The sequence below is a fragment of the Harpegnathos saltator genome, unplaced genomic scaffold (assembly GCF_003227715.2).
Source record: "Harpegnathos saltator strain DR-91 unplaced genomic scaffold, Hsal_v8.6 scaffold93, whole genome shotgun sequence".
Taxonomy (NCBI): Eukaryota; Metazoa; Arthropoda; class Insecta; order Hymenoptera; family Formicidae; genus Harpegnathos; species Harpegnathos saltator.
This window is the reverse complement of record NW_020230721.1, coordinates 1,671,880-1,698,337: the sequence shown is the minus strand read 5'-3', so window position 1 is coordinate 1,698,337 and position 26,458 is coordinate 1,671,880. Positions and strand designations below refer to the sequence as shown.

At 43.5% G+C, this 26,458-nt stretch overlaps 1 protein-coding gene across 2 annotated transcripts; it reads right to left on the bottom strand.

The window, feature by feature from the left end:
• Nucleotides 1–106: 106 nt before the first annotated feature.
• LOC105190527 (uncharacterized) lies at nt 107–26,169 on the bottom strand. 2 transcript variants are annotated; one of them, XM_025307683.1, is made up of 8 exons: nt 25,452–26,169; nt 6,764–8,562; nt 5,667–6,184; nt 2,842–2,957; nt 2,456–2,593; nt 1,669–1,870; nt 1,201–1,425; nt 107–711 (listed from the first exon to the last, which is right to left on the bottom strand). In XM_025307683.1, exons 1-8 carry the CDS (start codon nt 25,572–25,574, stop codon nt 623–625), a joined length of 3,210 nt encoding a protein of 1,069 aa, XP_025163468.1. In that variant the 5' UTR covers nt 25,575–26,169; the 3' UTR covers nt 107–622. The 2 variants fall into 2 exon arrangements, with proteins under 2 accessions (XP_025163468.1, XP_025163470.1); XM_025307685.1 differs by having other exon boundaries at nt 6,752–8,562; nt 25,452–25,638.
• Nucleotides 26,170–26,458: the final 289 nt, after the last annotated feature.

Sequence of the window (26,458 nt, the reverse complement as noted above, 5' to 3'; positions counted from 1 at the left end):
CAAATCATATATCATATATGCATATATACAGGATGTCTGGAAATTCTTGATACAGCTGTTGTATATAAGTCATAGAACAGGTCAAACTGAAGAGGAAATTTATCATTATGCAGCTTTTGCAATATTTATCCAGAGCAAAGCGTACTTCTTTCTCGTATCAATCGCTGCTCACTTGGGCTCGTATTATCAGTTGATACTGATTGCTGTTGAGAGGTCCTGAGAAACTTTGCAAAACAGTACATAGCTTTCCTCTTCGGCTTGACCTGTTCCGCCTATATGCAATGGCTGTGTCAAAGATTTTTGAACACTCTGTATTTCGTATAAATTAGTATGTATACACGTGCGTACACGTTAAAGGTGACGTCTCGTTCTTTGTCTTAATATTTCGACATGCACATCTATGGCATTAACGCGTTAATTTGAACGATTAACGAGGATCCATTTGCGACGTGACTCTGCCGATTGAATTGGATACTCTGCCAGTTGATTCGTCGTGCATTTGATCATACTCACACAGGGATTTCACGCTCGTTGATGCATACATATCGTTCGAGAGATTGCCGTGCACAATGCGTTCTAATATTATGAATATCACCTGCGCGGTTCATTATGTGCCGCCGTTTTACAGAACACTGTCGATCGCGTGCAATACTCCGTTCGTCGCCGGCACGTTATGCGTTAAGACGTGTGCTTCGTTCACTCGTACTCGTCCTGAAATGTGACAACGCGCATTCTATTAGCCCATGACTGTTTATTAAAAATGTCGAAGTAAACGATAGCCAGACATCAAACAATAGTCAACATTGCTTAATGTTTATAAGGACACACGATATTCAATGATCTAATTAATAATAATAATTATATAATTATTAATTAATTGAAAACTGAAGCGAAGAAGAAATTTATTATTTTAGCGCTCAAAGATGTGAGAAGCTTTGAAAATGTTCTAAAATTATTACAACAAAATTATTCAAATTTACTATTAAATTTCACGATTACTTTAAAATGGTTTTAGAAAATTATGGCATTACTTTGAAATTTATTACAAATGATTTAAGTTGCTTCATCTGTCGTTAATAATATATTCATCAAATTATTTCAATTGAAGAATTTATTATTCGATCGAACTTTGCTGTCGAACTTCTGAAATAAAAAAAATCACAAGTATAGAATATGTAGAAAGTTGTTTAAATTACTCACCGCTGTTCTTGTGGATGTGAACCGGTGATTGCGGACGAAGGGTGTCCTTTTGGATATAATACCTCATCCCCGCGGTGTAAATCGTGGTAGGGATCACATGCTTCGAGATTATCGTTTTCGCCGCTTCCGGACCGTCCTGCTCGGTCCAAATTGGGACGCCGTTCTTCGCAGACGCGTCGGTGAAAGCGGAATCAGTCGGTGCGAAGATGGTGAACGTCTTCGGTCCTACAAGAGCGGTTTATGGTGAGACGCCGAAGATGAAAGCAATCACGGACGCTTCAACGTAATTAGCCAAATTCGTCAACAGTGATTAAACGTGAGAGATCAATCCAATTTTTGCGTCGGTATAGCGGTATCGATCACCTCGAAAAGAGAATTCTTTTTTCGGTCGATTTTTAGATCGACCTTACTCTCTTTCTTTTGTACGTCATGCGACAACGCCTTCGTTGGCCTCAGTTTTCGACTTGCCTGCAAGCGTGTCCTCTAGGCCCGACGCGTGGAGTATCCTGAGGAACGTAGTGAACCTCCTCTCGCGGTCGGCTTGCAGCGTTTGCACCAGGTCCCCGACTGGGAGCGGGAACATCACCCGGTCGACGGCGTGGGCGATACCTTGAGGAATCTCGATGTCCCGTTTATTGGGCGCGACGCGCGCCCCATTTATCGTCGTCACCTATTTGCAAACAATGCGAAAGGTGAAACTTGCGATCACGAGGTTGCAGGAACTAATTGCGGTATGCATCCCGGACCTTTTTACATATATTACATGCAAGCGGGCGCATCTTGCGAGAGGTACGACGGCACGATGGAGATCTCACATTGAGCAATATCGAGTGTATTCATCGAGTGAATGGGAGATTTCCAGCGTATTCATGAAGGTCAATAAATTGGATCACGCGCAAACACGAGCGCACTTAGCGCGCTAGGCGTCCATAAAAATAACAACGCGCTGACTCACGGAGCATTTGTAATTTATAGCCAGGCCTCGAAGAAGTTCGCTTCGAAAGAGAGAGAGAGAGAGAGAGAGAGAGAGAGAGAGAGAGAGAGAGAGAGAGAGAGAGAGAGAGAGAGAGAGAGAAAGAGAGAGAGGAATGATGTGGCGGTGATGCAAAATTGACGATTCCATTGAAGAGATTAAGTTTAATTAAGGAGATGGGTGAAAGAGATTAGGACGCAGCTGCGATACGAAAGATCTTGGGAAGACGAGCGAAGTCATACTACCGTTGCGAAAATGGACAATTCTAAAATGCGACATTACTTTTACGTCGTTCCACTCGTGATCCTGCATCGCATACTCGTTCACTCGTAATTGGGTCCCGGCCAGGCTGACGCCGGTCATTTCGTCCTGCAGGGAGTCGATCCTGAAGCCTCCTGGTATTACATGGTGAAGAAGGAGCTGCAAGAATCGGAGATTCTTTTATTATTTACCCATAAATAATATATAAAAATTATTGGTCTAGGTCTGGATCCCATTTTTTTAACACTCTGTATACATTTTATTTTATTTGTATCTTTGGATATATTCATATTTACAGCGAGAAACACGAATCTAGTTCTACTGATTTTTTTTCTCAGTTAGAATTGAACGGTTTTGAAAGAATTCATTGTTAATTTTCTTAATTACTAATGTCACATAATCCGTACCCCACTCAGAAGCCGCGGATTCTCGTGGAATTTCTGCTCGGCTTTTTCCGGTCCTCCCAGTTGTACTAACAAAGTCCTGAACGCTTTGTCCGTAGGGACGAATATAGTGTATGGACCTGTTTGGTAATATTACAAAACAATTCAACTGTAGATTGTTAAATGTTCATAAATTTTTCTTTAAAATGATCGGTAGTAACCGATCCTTCAACAGTAGTTGAAGGATCTTTCCTTCGATATATTATCACAATCTTTTATCACAATCTTTATCACAATCTTTTTATTCACAAAAATCAAATATTCGCGAGATATTGTATAATAATTGATATACAATTATTATTTTGTACACCTTTGCCTCTGGCATTATGAACGTGATACAGCTTTGATTCCATTGAGGAATACAAAATTATTCTCCATCAAGAAGAGTCGAACAAGTCGTGTCGGATACAAGGCAGCCAAAAGTATTGGTTGCAAAGTTTTGCACGAGTTTGCTTTTTCCTTGAATGCGTATCCGAGAGACTTGGTAATTTTGAATTATTTCCCATTTGCATTTGTGCAACATACATTCCAGTCAATTTGCTCGCTTCACGTCGCGATATTAATTTCATCTTACAACATCGAAACGTTCATCGAACGCGAAGAAATCGCGTGCAATCCTCGCTGTATCTCGTTGAGTCGGCGGAAACCGCGCAGTTTTTTGCTCTTGTTATCCTTGTCAATAGTTACGTTTCACTCTTCAGACATTCTCTCCCATACTCGTAAAAGCACGATGCATTAATTATGCGCACACCAGTCCTGTAATCGTCCTGCAAGCGTCATCGTCGTCGTCGTCGAAGGAAAAGCACGCCATCGCGGAGAACGCGGCTCACCGTTACGCAACTTTTCCGATGCAGATTAATAATAAGTGTAAGCAATCACGCGCTCGATAGAGACGCAGTTGCCACTTGCGAAAATTGCCATTACAGGAAAGTAATGGCCGTTCGTTTTTGTTTTTAACGAGCGTGCGAACGCGGCCAATAAAGTCCACTCTGGCATACGGAGCGAGAGCGTCAAACCTATTTTTTTTTTTATTTCTACACGATAATTTATCTCCCGCGAAAGATCAACGAGCAATTTTTGACGGTGCTAATTAATTAAGTCAATTTTGTTAGCTACATGCCGTTCGTTTGTAAGTGAACGAGCGCGTGAAAGGATCGACGCGTTTGATGCGAAGAAGTTCAACTTGAACTGAATTCTTCGCGTCACGTCGGAATGAACATTTTACATTTGGAATTTAGTTTAGAACAAAGTAAGGCAGAAGCGAAAATTCTCTGTTCTCGCATCTCTGGTAATTCGCTAAATGTATTCTTATGCTCCTTGCCCATCCCGAATTTATTCCGGGCGGATCTGAACGGACGACTTTCTCTCTAAAGCCTTCATAGTTTATTTTATACTCAAGATTTTATACTCGTCCTTTTTTTTATTTATTTTGAGATACCTGTGCCATACCGTATTAATAATCATTAGTTGAATTTACCTCACACGCGATATTCGGATCTGAATTTTGAATTATGATCTGAGATTCGTGTTAACGAGTTGACTGCCACGATTGCAGTCTCCCATGACGGGCGCTATAATGTTGCCACGCCTCGCTATTTTACATATGAAACGTAGCCAACTGCGTGCAACAAATTAACACGTATAAAGCCTGAAGAACTCACATTCCCACCCCAAGCTTGAATCTGAGCGCTTTAACAAGTGCAGGGCGTTATTCGTTTCCTACACGACGCTGTATCAAGGGGGCGAATCATGAGCGGCGCTGTCGCACCGATTATTAACAGCGCGTAATTAAATCGCGTGCTTTACTTTCGGAGGTCCCATGTAAACCGCGTCTTTGTTCTCGTAAGATGGATGAGACGACTGTGACGAAATGGGCAGCGAGTCGTGAGAACATTTTTCCAACGAATGTTGCATGACTCTCCGGAGCGAGGGATACGACGAGTAGCGGATTGTGCAAAACAGCGCGGCCTGTCTCGCGCCAACGGGATCGTTTGTACAATCATTTAGGTCTGAAAAACTTTGACGTAAGTCATCGCGCCTTTGCAATATTGTCGGACGTGCCTGCGGCGGTCGTGTTGTTGCGGGAAACGCGATTTGTAAAATTACACCTTACCACTTCACGCCGTCTCTTGCTAATTTTATGCTTTTAATGTCACTTTAGCATTGAAGTCTATTGTCCAAGTCTATTATATAAAATACTGCCTATTATCTATTAATAAACGAAACTTTCTGATATTAGTACAGACTGCCTCGTTACGCCGCCCGGTGTGGAAAATGCGACTTGCAAAATTACGTCCCACTGTGCTACATTTTAACGATCTTAATTTTTTAATACCAATTCAGTAGCAAAATCTACCGTCCAAATCTGCGATATACTATTATCTATATACTAATATTAATCTTATTGATATCAATATCAGTTATATTTCGTTACGGTGCATTCTCCCCTTGAATTAATCATTTTTTTTATATGTAATATTACAACGCTATTTTTGCAATAAGTAAGTTATCTTTTACCACACAAACTACTTTTAATATTTTCGCTTTAAATTTGTATATTGGAAGAAAAAGAAGAATTGTTTCTTTTCGGTGCAAGAAACAAATTTTTTTCTCAGAGTAAAAGAAATGTGTGTATATTAATACAAATGAATATATTGCCAGTATTGGTCGAATAAATATTTCTCATTTTTTAGATATTATTTTTCAGCACATGAAACTTTTTATAAATAGTTTACATCTTCCGTGAGAATGATCAACGTGTTTCTTCAGCGTATTTGCAGTCAACTCACCGGTTTCGTTCAACACATTGTCCAGTCCCGACTGCCTCAGGTACTTGGCCATAGCGAAGAGACCCTCTTTCTTCAGCATCGTGGCCAAGCTCTCAGTTGATGCCTGGGTCTTGATGGCCTCTGTCGGGGACAACGTGGTACCCTGGTAAACGACGTTCTCGTTCTGCAAACTGGACGTCGCTGTGCTGGGAGATACTCTCAACGTTGGCGAGGTGGCCGTTGGGCTCGCTGGGAAGTGGATGTAGGAATTGGTCGTGTGGTGCGAGAAGGTCACCGGCGATGTCGGCGTCGTCACGATTTCGTTGACCGGCGCCATCGTCGGGATGAATTGACTCCTGGTGGACGGGTACTTGGTGGTGACCCGCGGTATGTGGTCCGACAGGCTCGTTTTCGGGCTGGTGTTCAAGGTGTTGTACACATGGCCGGTGACGCTGGACGCGGAAGTTACGTATTTGTCGGTGGTGGACACCGAGTTTGGCGACACCGTGACATAAGGGAAGTAGTCTGTCGTCGACTTGCTGCAAGTTCGATTTCCACACTTAGAACAGCACGCTCGTCACTCATCTGTCCGTCGTTCGTTCGTTCGTCCGTTCGTTACGTTAAACGGTTAATCCGACAGTCGCCGTTTCTTCATCTCCATTTAACGTAAGATGTTACAACCGCTTCTTTATTCCATGCCGAATCGCAGCGCTTGCTACAATGTCGGCATGATTGACTAATCGACGGACAAAATTAACAAATATCGAAAAGACCCGCCTAAAGACAAGTCAATCTTCTTATATTTATTTAAGATAAAAAGTTTCTAATTCATCGTAGAATTATATGTAAAATCCCATTTTTATTCTCTTATATTTTACAGAATTCTATTCATACACTCCTCTCATAGTTTAGTCGTGTTTGGTCTTTACTTTTGCTTTTATTTCGCAAGAAAATTTCCTCATCAATAAATGTTATATGTTATATTTAATCCTCTTTAGACTTTTTTCCATTTTTCCAATTTATTAACAGATAAAAAGGTCCCTCTTTTTTCTTTGCACGGCTTTAAGTTTTAACAAACATCGGTTTTTCCTCGCGTTATCACTCACCCTTCGTTATACCTGGCCGAGGTGGACCTGACAGTAGGCCTGAAGGTCGTAGTGGGCGTGCTGGTGGAGTGATGGTGCGACGTCTTGGTTGTACCCTGAGTGGACACCAGATTGGGATCGATGCTGGATTCGAAGTGTTGCTCGAGGTTGGAAGGAGTGGTCGGCTGAAGCGAGCTCGGCGGTAACTTCAGCTCACCCTTTTTGATTCTCTCAACGATGGACTCGACATCGGTGCCGCTCTCCTTCTCGGCATTCCCCTTCACACCCTGTACCTTGTAGCTACCGTCCGGCTGCTCCTCCAGCACGACGAACGTCACCTTCTTCGCCGGCAGGTTCTGGATCGGCGCCTTGCCGACCTCCTCCAGCTTGCCGTCGCTCTTCTGCCGGATGATCTCAAAGTCGGCGCCTGGCGGCAACACGCCGCCCTTGGTCAGCTCCTCGAAGATCGCCTTCGGCGGTTTTATCGTGGTCGTCGAGGACGGCGAAATCGAGGTCTGAACGGGGCTGCCGCTCGGCACGATGGAGGACAGACCGTTCGGCGCGTGAATCACCTGGAGCTTCTTGCCGTTCGGCAAGATCAAGTCGCGGGTGGTAACGTTCCTGACGTCGTCATCGCCGGACTGAGCCAGTGCGATCTTCAGTTGCTTCAGCAACACTTCCCTCTCGCTGGACTGCGGAGAACCCTTGCTCCTGGAACCGCTCTGTCTCGCAGTGCTGGGCTTGTCGGTTTGATAAATCACTTTGACCTGCGGCCTTGGCTTGTCCTGCTGCACCAACTGACTCTCCTGCTCCTGAATCAGGCTTAGTAAGTTATCCGGTATGCCCGACGTATCCTGGTGAACCTTGGAGACGACTGTTCTAGAAAGCGGGGGTGGTGGGGTGGTGGTGGTGGTGGTGGTTGTTGTTGTCGTTGTCGTTGTTGTGCTCGTTGAATATTTCTTCTGATGGTTAGCAATTGCCTTAAGAAAAAGCTCCGCCTCGGACGGCGTGATCCGCCGCGCCGTCGGCGACGACAACAGCAACGACGACGGGGTGGTGCTTACGGCGATGGGAACGGATGTCGCGGTCGACGGCGACGACAGCAACGGCGGCGGCGTAGTGGAGGTGAGCCTCTGAAGCTGCTGGAGTCGCAACAGCTCCTGTTGCCTTCGCAACTCTTGCTGCTCGTACAGCAACTGTTGCCGTTGCTTCTGCAACAACTCCAGCTCGCGTTGCTTTTCGAGGTATTCCTGCAGCTGCAGCGTCTGTTGGTCGCTGAACAGCGGCTGCGACAGATCCTGATGGAGATTCTGGAAGCCGTTATTCTGGTATTGGTTATTGTATCGTTGCTGCGGTTGCTGTTGCTGTTGCTGTTGCCGTTGCCGTTGCTGTTGCTGTTGCTGTTGCTGTTGCTGTTGCTGTTGCTGTTGCTGTTGCTGTTGCTGTTGCTGTTGCTGTTGGTACTGCTGCCGCTGTCGTTGGTACTGCGGTGCATTTCCGTTCACGAAGTCCGAAGCAGTGCCGAGTTGCTGAGCGATTTTCTGCTGCTGCTGTTGCAGAAGCTGCTGCACCTGTTGCTGTTGCTGCAACAATTGCTGCAACTGCTGCTGCTTCGTTCGGTCAACCTTGTACTTGGCTAGGGAGGGATACGGCGTGCTGGATTGCTGATACTTGGGTGTCACTTGATCGTACGATTGGAAGGATCCTATCCGCGAGTTCTTCGACTCTGGAATGGGACGCCGGTACCGTTGCTGATGTTGCTGCACGTCGCTCAATATCTGGGCTTGCTGGGAAGCCGAGAGACGAGGTCGCGGATCGTGCACGAGGCGGCTCTGTAAGATTAGAAATTTATATAACATCATGCATGCTTTGAGGATAAAATTATAAAGTTTACTTTTTTGAAATACTGACAGGTAATGATCAATAATAAAATAATAATAAAATAATGGAAATATATAACGATAAATATAATAATATAATATAATATATTAATTATATAATTATATAATGAGAGAGAATAATTATATAAAACAAGAAATTATTGAAACACTTTTGTAAGTCAAGGTTTTAGAAAATATGAGATATAAGTACGAGTAACACACTTGTTTTTGCTTCCAACTTTACCATTTCAAAAGGTCGGTTTATACCGGAAGCTTTTTAGTGCGTTAGAGCACATAGTTGTAGCGATTGCATTTTTCGTTTATCTCGACGTTGCAATAGAAGTTTTATACACATTTCAGGCATCAAGAACGCGTTAACCGCGACATTATGAAACAGCGCACGATACTTCCAGCGGCATTTACTGTCGGTATCAAAAAATGAAAATGATGCGGACAACGCGGTAACAGTCTTTAAAATTCCGTTAAAGTGACCGCTGCTCGCTGATGATGGCTTTTCAATGATGCAGCAAGAAATCGACGTGATTTTCCTTACGATGTATTGCGACAGCGAAATACACTCGTATAATAAAATTTTTTCATCGGCAGACATAATTTCGAGGGGATTGAAAAGAGGCTGGTACAGACGTGAGAACGAGAGAGGGACTACTAATGGCATAAAGGTCGAGAGTAAACACAATAAAACCCTCGTATATCGCAGAGAAAGTATGACGAATATGAGGAATAAGAAAGTATGAAAAATCGCTCGCCCGCTGCTCGTATTTCCATAAATTACCGTGGCTAATTACATCGCGAGTAACGCATCGCATTCTCATTGCGTTCTAGAATTCCTATCGGACGACAAACGATCCGACAGCGAAAGCAAATCAAATCCGCGCGATTAGACATGTATTAATCTGTTACAAGACCCGCGGTGAGAGAATTATCGCGACACACATTTCGCACCGCGTGAGGCATTCACGCGGAAGCTGTGTGTAGAAAATCGACGACGATTGCATCGCGACTTGCTGAAAGAAAGGAGGAGAGAGAGAGAGAGAGAGAGAGAGAGAGAGAGAGAGGGAGGGAGAGAGAGAGAGAGAGAGAGAGGGGGAGAGAGAGAGAGAGAGAGAGAGAGAGAGAGAGAGAGAGAGAGAGAGAGAGAGAGAGAGAGAGAGAGAGAAGAGAAAATATCTGGCACGTCGTGGCCCTATAATCGCAGATGCTTGGCTTGATCAATGAATCGACATTTATCCTTGAATTTTTTCTTGCTATATAATCCTTCGTGTAATCCTTCTGGTTGTTCCATCATCTCTCTTGCGTTTGGTTAACAGCGAGCAGCGCATCGAAAGGCGAGCGAGGAAATCGTTTACATCTGGCGTGTTTCATTCTTTGCTTTTATCACGAAATCTTTTATCAGCGACATGATCTCCACGTAACTTTACATTTCGCATTTATCTTGCGACATATACTCCTGAATTCTTCTAGCAGATAATCCTCTGAGTAACACCACTGATTGCGCGATCATCTTTTTCGCATTTGGTACGCAGCGAGGAGCGCATTGAAAGACAGGCGAGAAAATCTCCTTCCGTCGTCTCTTTACTATATCTCAATTTTTCTTTTATCACAGAACCAATAACTTCAGTTTTTTAACGTGGCTTTAGTGCGGATCGCTGAGCCTCGCGAGGAATTTCGGAAGCGAAATCCAGATTTCCGGGCTCGCTAATGTCTACTTTGTGATTCGAGTACCGTCGCAACAATATCGCTGCGCGATACAATGCCGAGACCGCGTGTTCTCAAATTCGCGTCTCGCGTTCATCGTGCGCGAGAAAGACGCGCGCAATTAAGGTGGTCGTAATTAAGAGGAGCATTGTTCGATTCTCCTTTTCTCCGTGCGCCTTCTGTTGTCGTCGTCGTCGTCGTCGTCGTTGTTGAAGGCGCTCTTCACGTCCTCGAGAAAGTGCGACCCGCTGCAGTTTCCATTTCGCGCATTTCGCACACGACGTAACGACTTATATATCGCATCCGAACGGAGAGATACGTTATACCGGTTCTTTATATAACGGCAGGTTCGTCTTTCGCGGTTGATACACTCGGTTTTGCATAATTGCGCGCGCTTTTGCGCGCAAGTGCGCGCAGCGCTCAGCGGGCGACACATCGCACGGGCGAGATTAGTTTTTCGCTCGGGAGGAAATTCATTAATTATTTCGTGAATAATTATATCGGTCGAGGTGTGTTGCTCAACGCACCCGGTTTGCAGGTTTGCTGCGTCTAGCGAATTTTTAGCGCTGTCCCGACAAAGCTCGGTGGAATGATTGACCGTTCACTGCCGTGTTAATTTCCACTCGATCATTTCAAAGGTCGAGCCGCGTTTGAATGATCAAATACGCGATAAATAAATTGCAGTGTATATATTTCTTAGCTCGTGTCATCAACTTCTCATCGACTATGTATTTAATTTTTTATATGTAGCTGTTTCACACCCGTGAATTAGTGAGGCACGAATCAAATGAAAGGTCCTTAAGACATGACTAAAAGACGTTTTGCAAACGTTTTTAAGACACTGTAGAAAGAAGTTCTTAAGTCGTCTGTTATTAAATATTTTTAAGACTATGTAACTGTCTACATTACTGACTAAAATTATTTATGTATGCGTCGTTGTAGCAGATATTGTAATAACCCCTCAGTCTTCGTGAGCGTCGTGTGCGGAAAATTTATGGGAATTTCAGAGAAACTTGTTATTAGACCGTGAACCCATTTACTCATTGGTTTACATTACTACATATAAATCAATTTACATAAATTTTATATATATTATTTATATTATATGTATTATTTATTTACATCTATTTGTCTTTTGCGACGGATCATGTTTGACATGCTCAAGCGACCCTGCAAGTGCAGGGTTATGGGTACTGATTTCAATGGCACAAACGCACAAACTGCACACACCGTGACGAGCGAGTTTTGCATGAGGAAGAAACAGTTTTTGCAAGGTGTTCAACGTTTCGCGTGCTGCCCGTTTCTCACATCGTATATTGAGGTCTCAATCTCCCGGCTGATCAACATAATCAATGACTTGTCACCGACTTTTGAAGACACGTTAACGACGAGCGCCAGCTCTCACGACGGTTACTGAGTTGATCAGAAGGCGAGGTAATTAAAGCGGTGAAAAGAAGGAAAAGAAATAAATAAATGCAAATTAAAGGTTCCCTTCTCCAGTCGCTAAATGCGCTAAATGTCACGATCTTCGATATGACGATCGCGTCTCCGTGGAACTTTCTATTTTAGTACTCCGTGTTGCGCGTCGGCGTCGCGGCTGGAAACGATCGGGAACGGCAAATCCTGCTTTTGTAAGCGGCAGTAAAAAGTGGCAACCTTCGAAAACGTTCAGACCTCGTTCGCACAGGCCGGTCTCCAGCGACCGGCACGATCAGACCTCCCGTCGAAGGGTCAGATTTCCAATGGGTAAGCTTTAACCTACAGTTTAACCTACTGCGACGATGGCGAAATTTTGGGGCGTGAATAGCGCAACCCAGCCGGGAGAAGAAACAAATCCATTTTAGTGTAACTGAATTTTCCGTAACAAGCGGAAACTCGACTGCAAGAACAAAAAGATTCCCGTGGAAGATATCTACTCGGACAATTGCTCTCGGTTATCTCAATAGAGTTCTAATCATTGAACTATGTAATAAACTTGAACGAAAGAGCACTGTCATTGTTTCTATTCGACGACCTCGAACCGAGAAAGATAGTTCTAAATAGAATCTCAGCTGAGCAAGAAATAGGACTGTAGCATGTTAAAGAGGTAGAGAGGATGAGATCAATTTACAGATGACCTTTGTCTTATTGGCCGTTTCAGCTTCTGTTAGGCCAATGATCTCTCTCTCATTCCAGTTTGTTATATAATTCAGCAGTTCTGATGGAGCTAAGTGTTCAGATAAGTAAGTGTTTTTAATCGCGGTAACAAAGATATCATATCTTATCACCGAGCTTCTATATGTTTTAAACATTTAATAATAATTATCGGAAAATTATATCACACAAAAATACTGCACACATCTTCATATATCTTTCAGAATTATTTAATATTTAATAATCTTAATAGTGCAACTCAGTGTCTTCGATTTCTTTCGAATAGAAGAAAGAATGAGTTATAGAATTTTTAAGCTTTACCTCAGAATATGAAAACAAATGAAATGAAAGGAAATATGTTACCAAATTCAACATAATTATTTTTTATTTTTTGGTCAGTGTGATATAATTGAAAGAAAATGCGTATAAATTAATTTTTATAATGTCGGGGAGACACCTCATATAAATACATACAATTAATTTCTGACTACTTTAAGTATATAATTAATCGCAATGTGTGTGTCGAAAATATACGAAAATGACACTGCTTTTCGCATAAAATTCCACTTGCGCGTTCACGCGCGTGCGTTGGAACTTTTAGAGCCTTTTCAAGAATCGAATCTGTCGTGGTCGCAAATGAGCCATCTGTCAGGTTTGTCGCTGGTGCGATCGCCTCGAGAAGCAGTCTGCCTCCGTCGGAGGAGGATAATTGAGGCCTAGAAAGCGACGGGAGCCCCGGGAGAAACTTTGGAGAACTGTAGTTAAGAATGACGGGACGACACTCGCTTCGCGATGATTCACCGTCGAGTATTCGTCCATTTTCGCCAAGGATCGCGAAATCTTCTCGCCTTTTCCTCGATTACGCTCACGCGTGTATTGCGTACCTCGCATATCTACCGAGATATGCGTCGGAACAGGTTTGGGGTAATTCTTTCGCGAAAAGTATACGAAAGATCGCAGTCGCGATAACATCTCGCGATAATGAGCGATTAATCACGGCGCGTGCGTTAATAGACGTAAAAAGTACGACGAAGCGGAGCCAACGAGCCAGCGCGCTCAGGAGCGAGTCCTGGTGACCCACCCACACGTGTGCGTCCAGGCCACGTGTTTTGGTCTCGTGTGAGCGATTCTCGTCGATAGGCACGTGCGAGCCGCTATTGAAAAATATCATCGTCGGAATTATAACAGCTTCCATCCAGTCGGAGGTGTCCGACCGAGTGGCTCGCGGCGAAATAGTCCTCTCACTTTCAAGCCGCACGAGTTGACCGCAATCCGCCACCGGTCACCGGTGTCGGGCTTTTTAGAATCGCCCGCGGTACAGAAGAGAGGCTGCATCGGCAATTAGTAAATCTAGCGATGCGAGTCGCGACCTTCGTCGGAATGCGTGTGACCCGTTGAAAATCGAGGGTTCAATTTCCTCGATGGAAACTATTTGCGAGGTTGAGCGTAAAATTTTATTCTCTTAAGACTGCTTTCATGTCCGATGTCGAGTAACTGTTATTAGAATTATTGTTAAAATTTCTGGCTATTCACATTTTTTTTATCGATCGATCACCTTTGAACAATTTTGATAGCAAATTTGGAAAAATGTAACTTTGTAGTTTATCTGGGACGCAAATAGGTTTGCCGTGCTTGTTTGATAAAATCGAAGACATAATCTTTATTTAATTTAATTACTTTTAATTATTCCTTTCTTTTTCATGTAATTATTCATGCACAAACTACGCTATGCAAGTATGCGCAAATGAGCTTTATGCACGCGTTCAATTTCACTTCTTGGATGAACGTAATTTTTAATTAGCGATATTACGCAACCAGGATTATACAATCGCTTATTGATTGAAACATCGACGTTTGATTACTGTAAAAGTCTTGTTATATAATGCATTTTGTGTACATGTAATCGCGGCGAGGTTCTCATTTGTTATTCCTTTGAGCTTGCCTTTGAACCGTTGCCGTGTTCAACAGTCGTTAGTTGTAGTTTAGCAATTTTTATAAATCAAAGGAACAGCGTCGACATCGCTATTTTCTCAGACGTCCAACAAGGCCTTTCTCTCTTTCTCTTCTAACATCCGTACTGGTAATTTCATATGAGTCAGAATTTAATAGAGGAAAGGAAATGACACATACACACACATACATACAGACATACATACATACAGACATTTCGTATCAACCTAATACGATACTACCGCGTTTTCCCTATGTCGTTTATGTCAGATAAGCTCGCATTATTCCGCCGGTCGATTCGAAGATCAAGGAGCGGAATCCAGGCCGTTCAATACCTACAAAAGGAACTGCGAAACTGCGCCTACAATAAACATTCTCCCGTGTTTTTTCTCTCTCCGTCTGTGGGAAACTCGCGGCCACTGGACTGCGAGCGCCTTTGCCTTCACGATCGCCGATCGTCGTGCGACGCTTAATTGCGCTAGTAGATACAGACGGCGCATAGCCGGACGGCACGGCGGCGAGAGAAGGACACCCCTCTTCGCGCGTGTATCCACAGATCGATAATTTGATATCCTGCGTGTCTATTTCTCAACGTAACGTTACATCAACGCGTACATGTAACTCTTGTCAATCGTTTGTTGAACTTCAGTCGTGCTGTGAAGGAATAGCGCCCCGCCCAATTTCCTATTTGTAGAAGTTCTCTTTTAAAGCCCCGTAAACTGCCACTGAATCAACATTTTTGACACGTAATTCGTTGTAAATAAGTAACATGTGGCTTTTATAGTCGCCGTCACGGTTTATTTTCTGTGAATTGTATCAAAAAATACTGGTCTTGATTCCTAGTAAATTTAATATTTCAATAAAGAATATTAATTTGGAATAAAAGTATTAAATTAATATGTAATATATTTATATTATTTATTTTATCAATATTAAAACATTAACATTTAAATTAAAACAAAATTCGGTTTACCTTTTTTTCTATACAGAGTATAAGTTTCATAATATTCTTCATGAAAGATTATATTTTTCTTTCGAATAAATACGATAATGAGCCTTTTTAAAATTTGTGATAAATATATATTGGCACAAATATCAGCGAAATATTCTTTATCGAAAATAACCGTTGTTTAAAAGGAAAAGAGTAAACTAATCGCTTTTCTTAGCAGTAGAATGATATTTTCCTGTGGATAATATCAAAGGGGACAGAGAAAGAGAGAGAGAGAGAGAGAGAGAGAGGGAGAGAGAGAGAAAGAGAGAGAGAAAGAGAGAGAGAGAGAGAGAGAGAGAGAGAGAGAGATAAGTGAAAGTTATGGTTCTCCTCTCATATGGATTTTTCTTTCACGCAGGCGTTCTTCGCATTTCGACACGTTTTTCTGCAAAATTACTCAGTCGTCCACAAAGTTATTGAAAGTTAGTGGAAATCAGGACATTGTGGGTAGATCATGTTAGTAAACGCCACATTACTCTTATTTTATACTCGCGGTTGCGTAATGCCGCGGCATGCGGCGTATGCACGATCAAACGCGTGCATTCACTAACTGGCATGTAAGTGCTGCATGCTCGGCTTATGCAACGAGCGTTCCTTCACTTTTCTGGCCGAAAGAGAGGCCGGCCCGGAGCATTTCCTCGTAAAAGAGGGATTCCTCTGGCAGTCGCGTTAATAGCGCACGATTTCGTAATGTAATATCGCCGCTAATAACGACGTTATGTTTCATCGTAGAAATATCGCATCGCTTTGATCGCCCGATAAACAGCTTCATAAACGCCCGCGCCCTCTAATGTCGAACTTTAATTCTTCGTTTCGCAGATCGTCGTTGAGCGCTCGTTGAGCGCTCGTCGAGAGCTCTCGGCGAATCTTTCTTAATTTCCAGCGGTTGCGCAAGTCATAACCGAGATTACACCATTGTGCTGTTGCGGGGTCTCCCTCCCCTCTTTTTTCTTTTTTCACGCAGCCGACTTACGTATTTTTGTAATCGGGTGAGAGTAGCGGCCGGAAAGTAACGTTACCCTCCGATCGACCAAAGTATTATAGTAAGACTTTTCGCGGCGGTAAGATAATGTCCGCGCGATAACGACCGCTACGTAAGCTCCCGCATAAGCTACGACACGAGCGCATTTAGCTAATAAATCGCTTCGCCTTATCTACTTTGAGAATCGATAGTACTTTCATATCCTTCCCCGGAAGGCGTTGCCGGTGAACTGAGGGAGAATTAGCTTTCCGCGTGAGGCAAACCCAATTCTCGCGGGCAACATTCTTACTTTCATTATGTCTTTTTCGACGTTTCCGCGAACGGACAGACTTCCTTTTTTTCTCCACAAAGTGGGAGTGGAAGTTGCTCGCTGAAAAATCGGATCATGCGAAAGCGCCCTTGCCTCCGGCCGAGAAGGGGCAATTGTGATCAATCGGAGCAAGTCACGGTGAAATGTCATCGATCGGGGAGATTGAACTCCACGCTTGAACCATAGCTTGAACCATCGCTCATCTCGTTTTTCGACATCCTGCTTGTCTGCATGCGTATACAACATTTCAATTTAAGTTCAAAGATTTATATTTATTTTCCAATTCTGTTTTAAATTTGTGGTTCAATTCTCAGTATATGCTTTTTATTTTTATTCAGCAATTACCCCTGTTTTTTAACGTAGCATATGTTTCTTAATGATTAAAGAGTAATTTGTAACGGCATTAACTTTACAAATTACGTTTCAGTTTACGTTATTATTACACTTTCCCCAACTTCACGGATGTTTTAATAGATTTAAATATTAAATCTAGTTTAAATTAATATATTAATTTATTATTTACTCTTTGATAATTAAAAGACAATTTGTAACGGTAACGTGTTAATTGTAATGCTAATACTGTTACAAGTTACGTTTCAATTTATATTTGAATTATTTTCTAACTCTACTTTATAGTTGTCATTTAATTTGGTACGTATTTTTTATTTTAATTTAGCAGTTCCATTCTAATTTAATATTTATTTTTTAGTATTAATAAAAAGTAGTTTGTTACGATACGCGTAAGCGTTAATGATTAAAGAGTAATTTGTAACGCCATTACCATTACAAGTCTTATTACAGACGTGTTGTGTCGTTAGTAACGGTAACGTCAACATGTAATTACATTGCTTGGTAACGATAATGAAAATAATCGCTACTTTTACTGGCTTTTTGCACATGTAGAAGAATACACGTACACGGAGTATACAAGACAGTTACAGTCACACGAGGAAAAGTTCTCCGACACTTGGCGAAGAAAGTAACGAGGATTGCGAGATGTTGTTACTTCCTGGATAACGATAACGGCAAGCGGTTATTTTTGCAAACAAGCAACGGTAATAAGTGGCGAGTAACTTCTTTTTTTTTGTAATGAGCGGTAACGAGCGACGAGGGACACTTTTGAAAAGTAGTTACTTTCTTGAGCCCGAATTTATGTTACCGCTATGTTGAGCCGCGAGACGGAACGTCGCGCACATTCGTCGCGATTATCACGGGACTCAGCAGTAAAAATGCCGGGAGGACGACAGGGAGAGAGAAGTGCGGAGAAAGTCGGCGGCATTTCAAAAAGATCTACCATTCTGCCTACGCCTTTCGAAAGCGCCGCCTGCTTTCAAAGTCACCCGTTCGATCTCACGATTACAATCGATCGCGGACGAAAGCTCCCGCTGCAAATCGGCCCGCGCGTGTTCGCAGACTCTTTCTTCGGGTTCCTTTTGTTCCTCTCGCCTTGAGGACATTCCGCGGGCCGATCGCTCTTACTCTCGATCACATTCGCGTTTAGTGAAAGGATGACCCGCGACATAACGGCGTAAATGAGATTCTCACGCGCCGTTTGGCGATACACATTCGTGTGTTAACGCGAGAACACGATATCACACACGAATCCCCGTGTGTGAGTCACCGCGAGACAATAGTGGCGATAATAAATGCCCCGTGCTCCTGAAAAGTGCTATCGAACGCACGAAGGATGCTAGAAATTAGACTCACACGGAATTACATTGAATCACGTGCGTGAGCGCGAGAGAATTAGGACGCACTAATTGCACCATCGTGTCCGATTGAAACGTTATGTTCTTTATCGTTTCTTTTCTTTCGCGTCGGGCCTTGATCTTTCTCAGAATTATATTATTTAACAAAGGAATATATAGAGATCGGGCCCAATCTTCTGTCTGCAAGATTGATGATAATGATAAATAAGATGTAATAAAATATAACACAAAAGCAATTATATTTTTATGACTATGATGATAAAATCTGATAAAATGAAAAAAAGAACTAAACAAAAAGGCATTATAATCAATTTTATTAAACGTAAAAGTCAATAAGACCAACATTAGTTGCTGTTTGCGGATAGTATAAATTGAAATCGAGAAATGTTTATACATGAAGAGGATCATTAAGAGAGAAGAATTAAAGCTCTTAAGATATGTAACGAAAAGAAAGAACGGAAAGAAGACAATCAAACGAGAGCCATCGCTGCTACTGTGAAACGCTTACGAATATGTAAAATAAGTTACAAATTGCAAAATAATTCAAATCAAATCAAACTCCAACATCTTGCTTACGATTTTGTCAAGCAGATGGGAACGAAAATCTTGACTCACAACGACAGAAATGACTGTCAATCGGCATAATTATCCTTTGTGTGTCAACGATTCTTCGAATTAATCCGATCAAATCCCGATTTGCGCGATGACGTTCTTTCGATATCTTCCCCATCCTGCTCCAAGGTGGATCGTCGGATGCGCGCGAAAATTTCTCTCCGAACAACGAGCGGCGTGTCCCGTTACTGCCGAGCAGAAGATCGACGGGAGAAACTTCACCCCGAGGTCATTCGGAATTCGCACTTTCCGTTTCACCGCTATTACTCGCGGAACCGCCTCTGGCGCGCCATTCGCGCGCTGCATTTCTGCGCGCCCGCGAAGGGACAAGTCGGAAGTGATCCTCGCGTGCATACTTCGCGCAAACGGAAGAGAAGCGCAGAGACACAGAACCGTGATGAGACACAAGCGGGTGGAAAAGCGCGCGCGGAAATCAACAACGGACGACGACGAATCGGCACGCCTCGCGGGAAAATTTCGCACGCGAGAGGAGGAGCAGCCGGCAGCTTGAAAAGTGCCCCGATGCATTTCCTACGATTCTCTCCGCTTACACGTCAGCGTCATTAAATGTCATTAAACACGACAACGAGAGATCCACGTTTCCTGTGCGATCAATAAGTTTTGCGCGCGCGCGCGATCGGCTTCCTGGATTAAGTTTCTTTTCGATGCACGCTTCACCGGCTCTCCCGGAGACGCTCGCCGTGTAGAAACGCGCCGTGAGATTCCTCGACTAACAATAGATTGCGTAATTTCCGAGCGAGAAATTAATTAGCGCCCGTTCGCACCTTTCGCTATCTTTTCCCGTGCGGGCAACGAATTTCTGTGGGTCGTTGTCGCGCGCTGTCGTCGTCATTATTGACGAACCCGCGGCATGTCCGCCCCTGTCCCGCAGACATTCTCGAGGTTGGTTTCTGGAGAAAGTGAGAGAGCACATCCTTCACCTTCACCCATTGTCCTGTATATTTGCCTTGATCTCAAGCATGAGTGTCCTCGAGCGCGAGGTTCATGCCGAAGATCCGCTATCTTCGCTCATCTTGCGTTGATCGATTTATCGTTAATTTATTCGACATTCCGCAGTAAACATTTACTTTCCTTCTTTTTAGATACATTCCTAAGAACGGAGAATTTTTCAGAGCCTCGATCGGAGATTCACGAGAGAAACTCGGATAATATTTTATAACGACGACGATTATTTCGGCGCGAACGAAAATGAATTTCTCCGAGGAAATAATTTCTCTGCGACGAAAGTATTTCTTGTTCCGATTGATTGATTTAATATCTATGCGTCACGCGTGAGTACATATTTTGAAATATTTTATACTTCTAATTGATCGATAAGACAAAAACGAATTATTGTCATGAAATTATATTAATTTCATTAATTATATTAATATTGTAATAATGTATGATATGTTTGTAACAACATTAGAAGGAGAAAATATCTTTAAGAAAACGATTTGAATTTTAAGGTAAATACTTCGTTCGCAGTTTACGCGCTGTCTTGGTACGTAAAATATCTTTATCATCTCGTGTTTTCTCGCAACGTGCTGTATATTTATAAGGAAAATTTTTTATCCCTTCATGCGTGCTCGATACGCTCTGAATGCCCGTTATCGGGCGAGAAGGGAATGTGAAATAAGGAGCATCTCAGCGGGCCAGCAACATTTCAACGAACGGGTGAACGATGAGGGAAAATCGCATTTGCATGCTTGCCGGGCGGCCGCGTGTATCTGCGATTCAAAGGCGATTTCTAACGCGTGTCGGAAAATCACGGCGAAAAACGCTGGCGATTTGTACGTGCAATTACAAGTGCGTGAAATTCTGCCGCTGGATTTGTCTTCTAAAGTGAAGCGCGACGTAACGTCCTGCGAATTGCGAGTTGCACCCTTCTTATGTAAATCGCGGGAAAGCCGTGTGCGTAAACGCGCTCGGGAAGCCGTTTACTTTTTGGTCGCGGGATAAATTTCTTCCGACAGGTAACTCTTTATTTTTGACGCGAAATAAGTATACATTTTAACCGTATGTTTTATGCCAATGAGAATCGAAAGAGGCTTGAAAGTTCCGCGTAAGAATACGCTCGATGCGGTATACATCTTGAGGAAGTTACGATAAATCTGGGCGTGACGCCCAATTTTTTATTTTTATCCACCTTTTTAGTTATAATTCGCGAGCTAAAAATCATCGTGATTTTTCAAAGTTTCTTTTGTCCGCACAGGAACAGTTCCGAGCAATCACTAGATCATTAGACGTCAGGATTATCGTAGTCATTTATCGTGGTGTTTTATATCTTAATCGTAGACAGGATCAATGCGAGTGACTGTCAATTTTCCTCGTACGCGTCTTTTCTGGCTATAATTATGGCGTTGCTTATTTCTCCCTCGGCGAAATCGCGCGCCCGCATGCTGTTTTATTTTATTGAATCTTAATTATACGACCGCAAGTGCGTTGCATTGTTTTTGCGCTCGAAAGAGGTGTCATTCCGCTGCGCTAAGTAGCAATGACAAAAATAATCGATTATGCCGCTCGAACGAGCGCATACCGTCGCGATATTATATGTCGAATCCTTGTGGTCAAGGATATCTTCCGGCGCAACGAGAATACGCGTTTTCTCGCATGTTGCTCGCCGTTAGAAAGTCTCTGTTTGTACGGCGGCGTTTGTACACGGCGCGTACATCTCGCTCGAGCATCTCGGAAGAGGAGACAAACCGGAAGCCACGTTTTAACTGGATGTTTCTCATATTTCCTCTTACAAGCGCGTGGAATACCCCATCGCGCCATACATGGAAACCCGCGTATTTTCTCAGCGGCTCGAGTGAAAGGTTCCCGCGATCGGATACGTTCCACATCGTTTGGATCGCCATGCGTCTCGATGTACCCTCAATTAATGGCAATTAGTTCAAGAATATCTTCCTTTGTCAATTAAGTAGAGACAAGTCGCCGACGCGCACAGCGCTGCGTTCATCATTTTCGACCAGCAAGGAGGTATCGAATTCATTTCTTTAAAAAAAAAAAAAAATCAGGATATTATTAGATAGAGCGCGATTTGGTATTTTCTTATTATGATAACGTAACGGCAAATTTCACTTTCTTTTATCGAGTGATGTAATTTTGTTTTTATCGGAAATACGTCGTCGCAGATTTCATCGTCGGTAACTAGCATTATTCGAGATTTCCACGTTTTCTTAAAATGTATTTCTGCCGAAGATATCGCGACTCGTGTTTCGCAACACGCCTCTCGTCGAGAAGCGTCTGTTCGATCGTGGAACTTCAGCTCGACGAAGAACGCTCTCGATTCATTCGCGGGGAGGTCGATTATCTTCGGGGAAACCTGGCAATTAGAACGAGTTGCCGGCGAGAAGACATACGCGGAACGAAGGATCGGTCCAGAAGAGGACATGGCAGAAGTGAGAGAGAGAGGGAGAGAGAGAGAGAGAGAGAGAGAGAGAGAGAGAGAGAGAGAGAGAGAGAGAGAGAGAGAGAGAGAGAGAGAGAGAGAGAGGTACGCCGAGAGATGGTAAAGAGAGGGTCAAGAGTCACTCTGTCAGTGGGTAAGCACTTGCTGGGGTTCTACTTTCGTGCATGTCGCGCGACGGTCTCTCTTGCCTCACTACCGCGTGCGCTTCGGATAATCAACAACAACCAAATCGTCATTCGGCAGGAGATGAAGAAATGTTCCGGATTACACGATCGGCCGGGCCGGGGCGACGTCTCCGTCATTTCCGCGAAAGCACGTACCTCGGCGGAAGTGAATGGATACACGCCGCGCCGCGTCGCGCCGCGCGGTCAGTAAAGTGCGTTATTCCAATGCGTGGATGTACCGCTTTCCACGAGAGCGATCCTTCGTTTCTCGCTGCAGTTCCAATGAAAAAGACGTCAGCATACGGTGGGGACGAAGGGGAAGGAATAGCAAAACTTGCGAGGATGAAACCGTAAACGATCTCGCGCGAGATCGAAATTCGCCTACGAATGAGAACGCGGGAAAGAGCGACGCGATCCGACGCGGGACGCGGCCGTTTTTTCGCGCGTGTGCAGCCTCGCCAGTGAAATCTCACAGTGATCGTCGAGGAAGATAGACGATGCAACGGGCGCGCTGCAACGGCCTGATTACGTCAGGCGCGGCGCGGTTTCATTAAATCTGCATACTCGCTCGCCAGGGTGATTCGCGTGCCCGCGGCGATACGCGCGTCGGATCGCGCCGATCTCCAGAGAAATTTCGAAACGAATCCAATCGAACGTCGGACGACACGTCGCGGAAATGCGTGCGAGATTGATGATGATGGAACCCGGGAGATTAGCGAGATCACAAAGTGCGTCTGAGTGAAAATGCTTGCGGTTCTTTTCTTTTTTCTTTCCATTTGTCTGAGTGAATCACCACTTAAATTATAAGTGATGATTTATGTAGTTATGTATTTATATATTTATTTATTTATCTCAGTCTCTCATCATCAATTAAGATTTTCCTTCTCATTCGCTTGATAAGATCGTAAGTGTAATACTCAGCTAATTATTATTTCATTATCATTACCAGCATTTTTTTTTAGATTGAAAACGAGCTCGTTGTCTGTATTCCTTCATTAATTAAATGATTTTGAGGAAGGTCGGTCAAGTGACAATCAACGACACGATTAATGTAATAATTGTAATTGATAGTGTATAATAATTATCAATAATATACTTTGCGAGAGTACTTTCTTCCACGCGGGAAGCACTTTACCTTCATTATATCAAAAGTCTATTTTACGAATAGAGAAATTTGTCTATCGGGTGAATTTCTCACAGCAATTAGCCACAAAGCCGAATCGCTCTGTTGTCGCCAACGGCCGTAACGGCGGAGATTTCCTACGATAGCGCAAATTTTACGACTTTTCCGTGGACGACATTTTTACGACGATAAAACATACGATAATGAAGCGATTGCTTTCACCGCCGCTCTCCGCGGCTCGTGTAATTCATTTAGACAGCAAGCGCCGTCTCGGCGATAACTCTGCAAACGACGATATTCAGATTTTCGTCAGTACGGCGAATTTATCGTCGTACAGGCCACCGACTTTATACGAAAATGAGCTTAGGAATCGGCGATGAAATCGCCGTGAGATCTCTGGCTCGTGATACGCGAATTAATGTACTGTGAAGTAACTGCGAGTAACTTCTATCACAGAGCGTTTATTCCCGCCTGTCGATCGAAATGCGTTCGAACGACGCAGCTTTATATTTTGTTCTTTTTTTCGTTTGTATCGCGAGTATATCGTCTTTATCGTCTTCCTCTGTTTCACGGCTTAATGGAAAATTATACGTAAGTCCGCGACAACGTGTCGCTATCTCGTCGCGAAATTGACTCGAGATGAAAGGCGTGGGACGAGGTTCGATCTCTTCTCGTGTCCAGTTGAGGAATAATTCAAGACGTTCCATGATAAAATCCCATCTCGCGTCCTCCGTTACGCTTCCGTTATGTAAATTTTTTACAGGCCGTTCGAAGAAAGTTTCGACACGGGAGAAAGCTACGGCGGCGCGATGGGCTTCATTAAAGAAAAATGAAAGTAATTCCCGAAATTCGGCAAATCGCACTTGACGGCGCGCCGAATTTTCCTCGGTGGTTTCTTCAAATCGCAACCACGTGATCAAATGTGCGATAGGTTGCAGATAAATATTAAGGAATTCGCTTTTCTGGTTTGACACGTCGTGTCCCGCGTTACGACTCGCATTGATTATTTCTAAGGTCAATCAGTGTTTGAATAATCAAGAATACAATAAATAAATGTAACTCATGACACGTACATTTTTTATCCCGTGTCATTGACTCTTGATTAATCGGATATTTAATTTGTTACATGCAATTGACTGTCTCACGTATAAATTACAAGAATTTGTGTAATTGTCACACAGAAATTGTCAATAGAGATTGTCAAATTTATTTTGCTACGCAACATGATAAATTTTGTTACGAAGAGTAGTAAATTTTTCGTCAGTAGATCCCAGTTCCTAAATATATAAATAGTACGCGTGAAGGAGAAAAATAATAAATTAAGACAAAATTTCAACACGTTGCTCGATTAAAAAATAGTAGTTCAGAAATTAAAAAAAAAATTACAAAAGATCACAACGATACGGTTACAAAATTTTACACATCGAATCTTATGCATAATTCTATTCTATTTTTTCATATAGTGCCGGGATAAGTTGTCAAGAAAATATTTCTCGCTAAGTTGCATAATACATTTTCCAACAGTATATTCCAGTTTCCAAAATGTAAATGAAGACTGATACTTTAAGGCAAAATGTCGATGTGTTCCTCGATCACAAAATTTAACTGGCAATTATTACCATCGAATTCTCCCCGTGTAGCGAGACGTGTGGCAGCGTCATGACAGCAACAATCCTCACAGCAATCGTGTCAATAATCCGAATGTGTAAAAGCAGATTTAGAGTTGAGCAACTCACCTGTTGCAAATGCGGCAATTCGGGGCCGTTCAAAATCGCGGGGTCGGCTTCAGCGGCGACGAAGACGTCCGACCTCAGTACCAGTGCGGCCCACAGCAAACACAAGAGATATTTCCGCCTCATCACGCCGGTGAACTTTCCTGGCCGGGATCTCGATCGACGATTCACACAACGGCGAAGCACCTGCTGCTATCCGTCTCTGCGGGAGTTTCACCACCGGTACATCAGAGTCGCTCCTGCTCGTCGGTATCGGTGTTGACGAGGTACTTTCGGCAGCCAATGAGCCAGATGACGATCCTCGGAAACGGAAACTCGCTTCTCCCACTGATCTCGTCCGGTGCGATCAGATGCGGAAGTCGTCTTATCGTCCTGCTTCGGTCTTCGCGATCTCGTCGATTGTGCTTGCTTCTAATCTCGCGATAGAGAGAGAAAGAGAGAAACAGAGAGATAGACAGAAGACAGAGGGGAAAGATGCTGCTCGCGTCTTCCAGGATATCAGGTAATTCGAGCCTTCCTTCCTCGTCCGCGTCCGGGAAGAGGCGAGAGCTGCTGGAGGGTGAACGAGGATACGTCAGCTGCCGGCCGCTTAACGAGTTCACACGTCGACGGCGAGAACGGGTCCGGGACTGTTGGAGATCGGAAAACGTCCGAGAGTTTTACTTCTCCGGCGAGGGAAGAGTTCCTGCGGTCCGCCGCGGTGGGAGACAGCCAGGTAAGACGGTCTCGGTGAACGTCAACAAAGAAGGAACCCACTTCTTCCTTCGCTATTTTCCCTCCCGCTTTCGTACGCGAGATACGCGACGTGATATCGATCGAACGAAGATAAAAAGAGAGGGATCGCTCTCGCTCTCGCTCTTTCTCTCTCTCTCTCTCTCTCTCTCTCTCCTTCTCTCTCTCCCCCTTCCCCATCTCTCTTTTCTCGCGTGCGATGACATAAACCGAGAGTCGGAAGGAATCGGCAGAAACGAAACGAAACGTGCGTCATGCTGCGGCGACTCGCAATATCA

Excerpts from the sequence above, each read along its gene's own strand:
- LOC105190527 (XM_025307685.1), bottom strand. The coding sequence starts at position 25,574 with ATGAGGCGGAAATATCTCTTGTGTTTGCTGTGGGCCGCACTGGTACTG. Across the intron at positions 1,871-2,455 it reads ACGAGTGGAACGACGTAAAA|GTGACGACGATAAATGGGGC; the intron begins GTAATGTCGCAT and ends GTTTGCAAATAG. Across the intron at positions 712-1,200 it reads TCACATCCACAAGAACAGCG|GACGAGTACGAGTGAACGAA; the intron begins GTGAGTAATTTA and ends GTCACATTTCAG.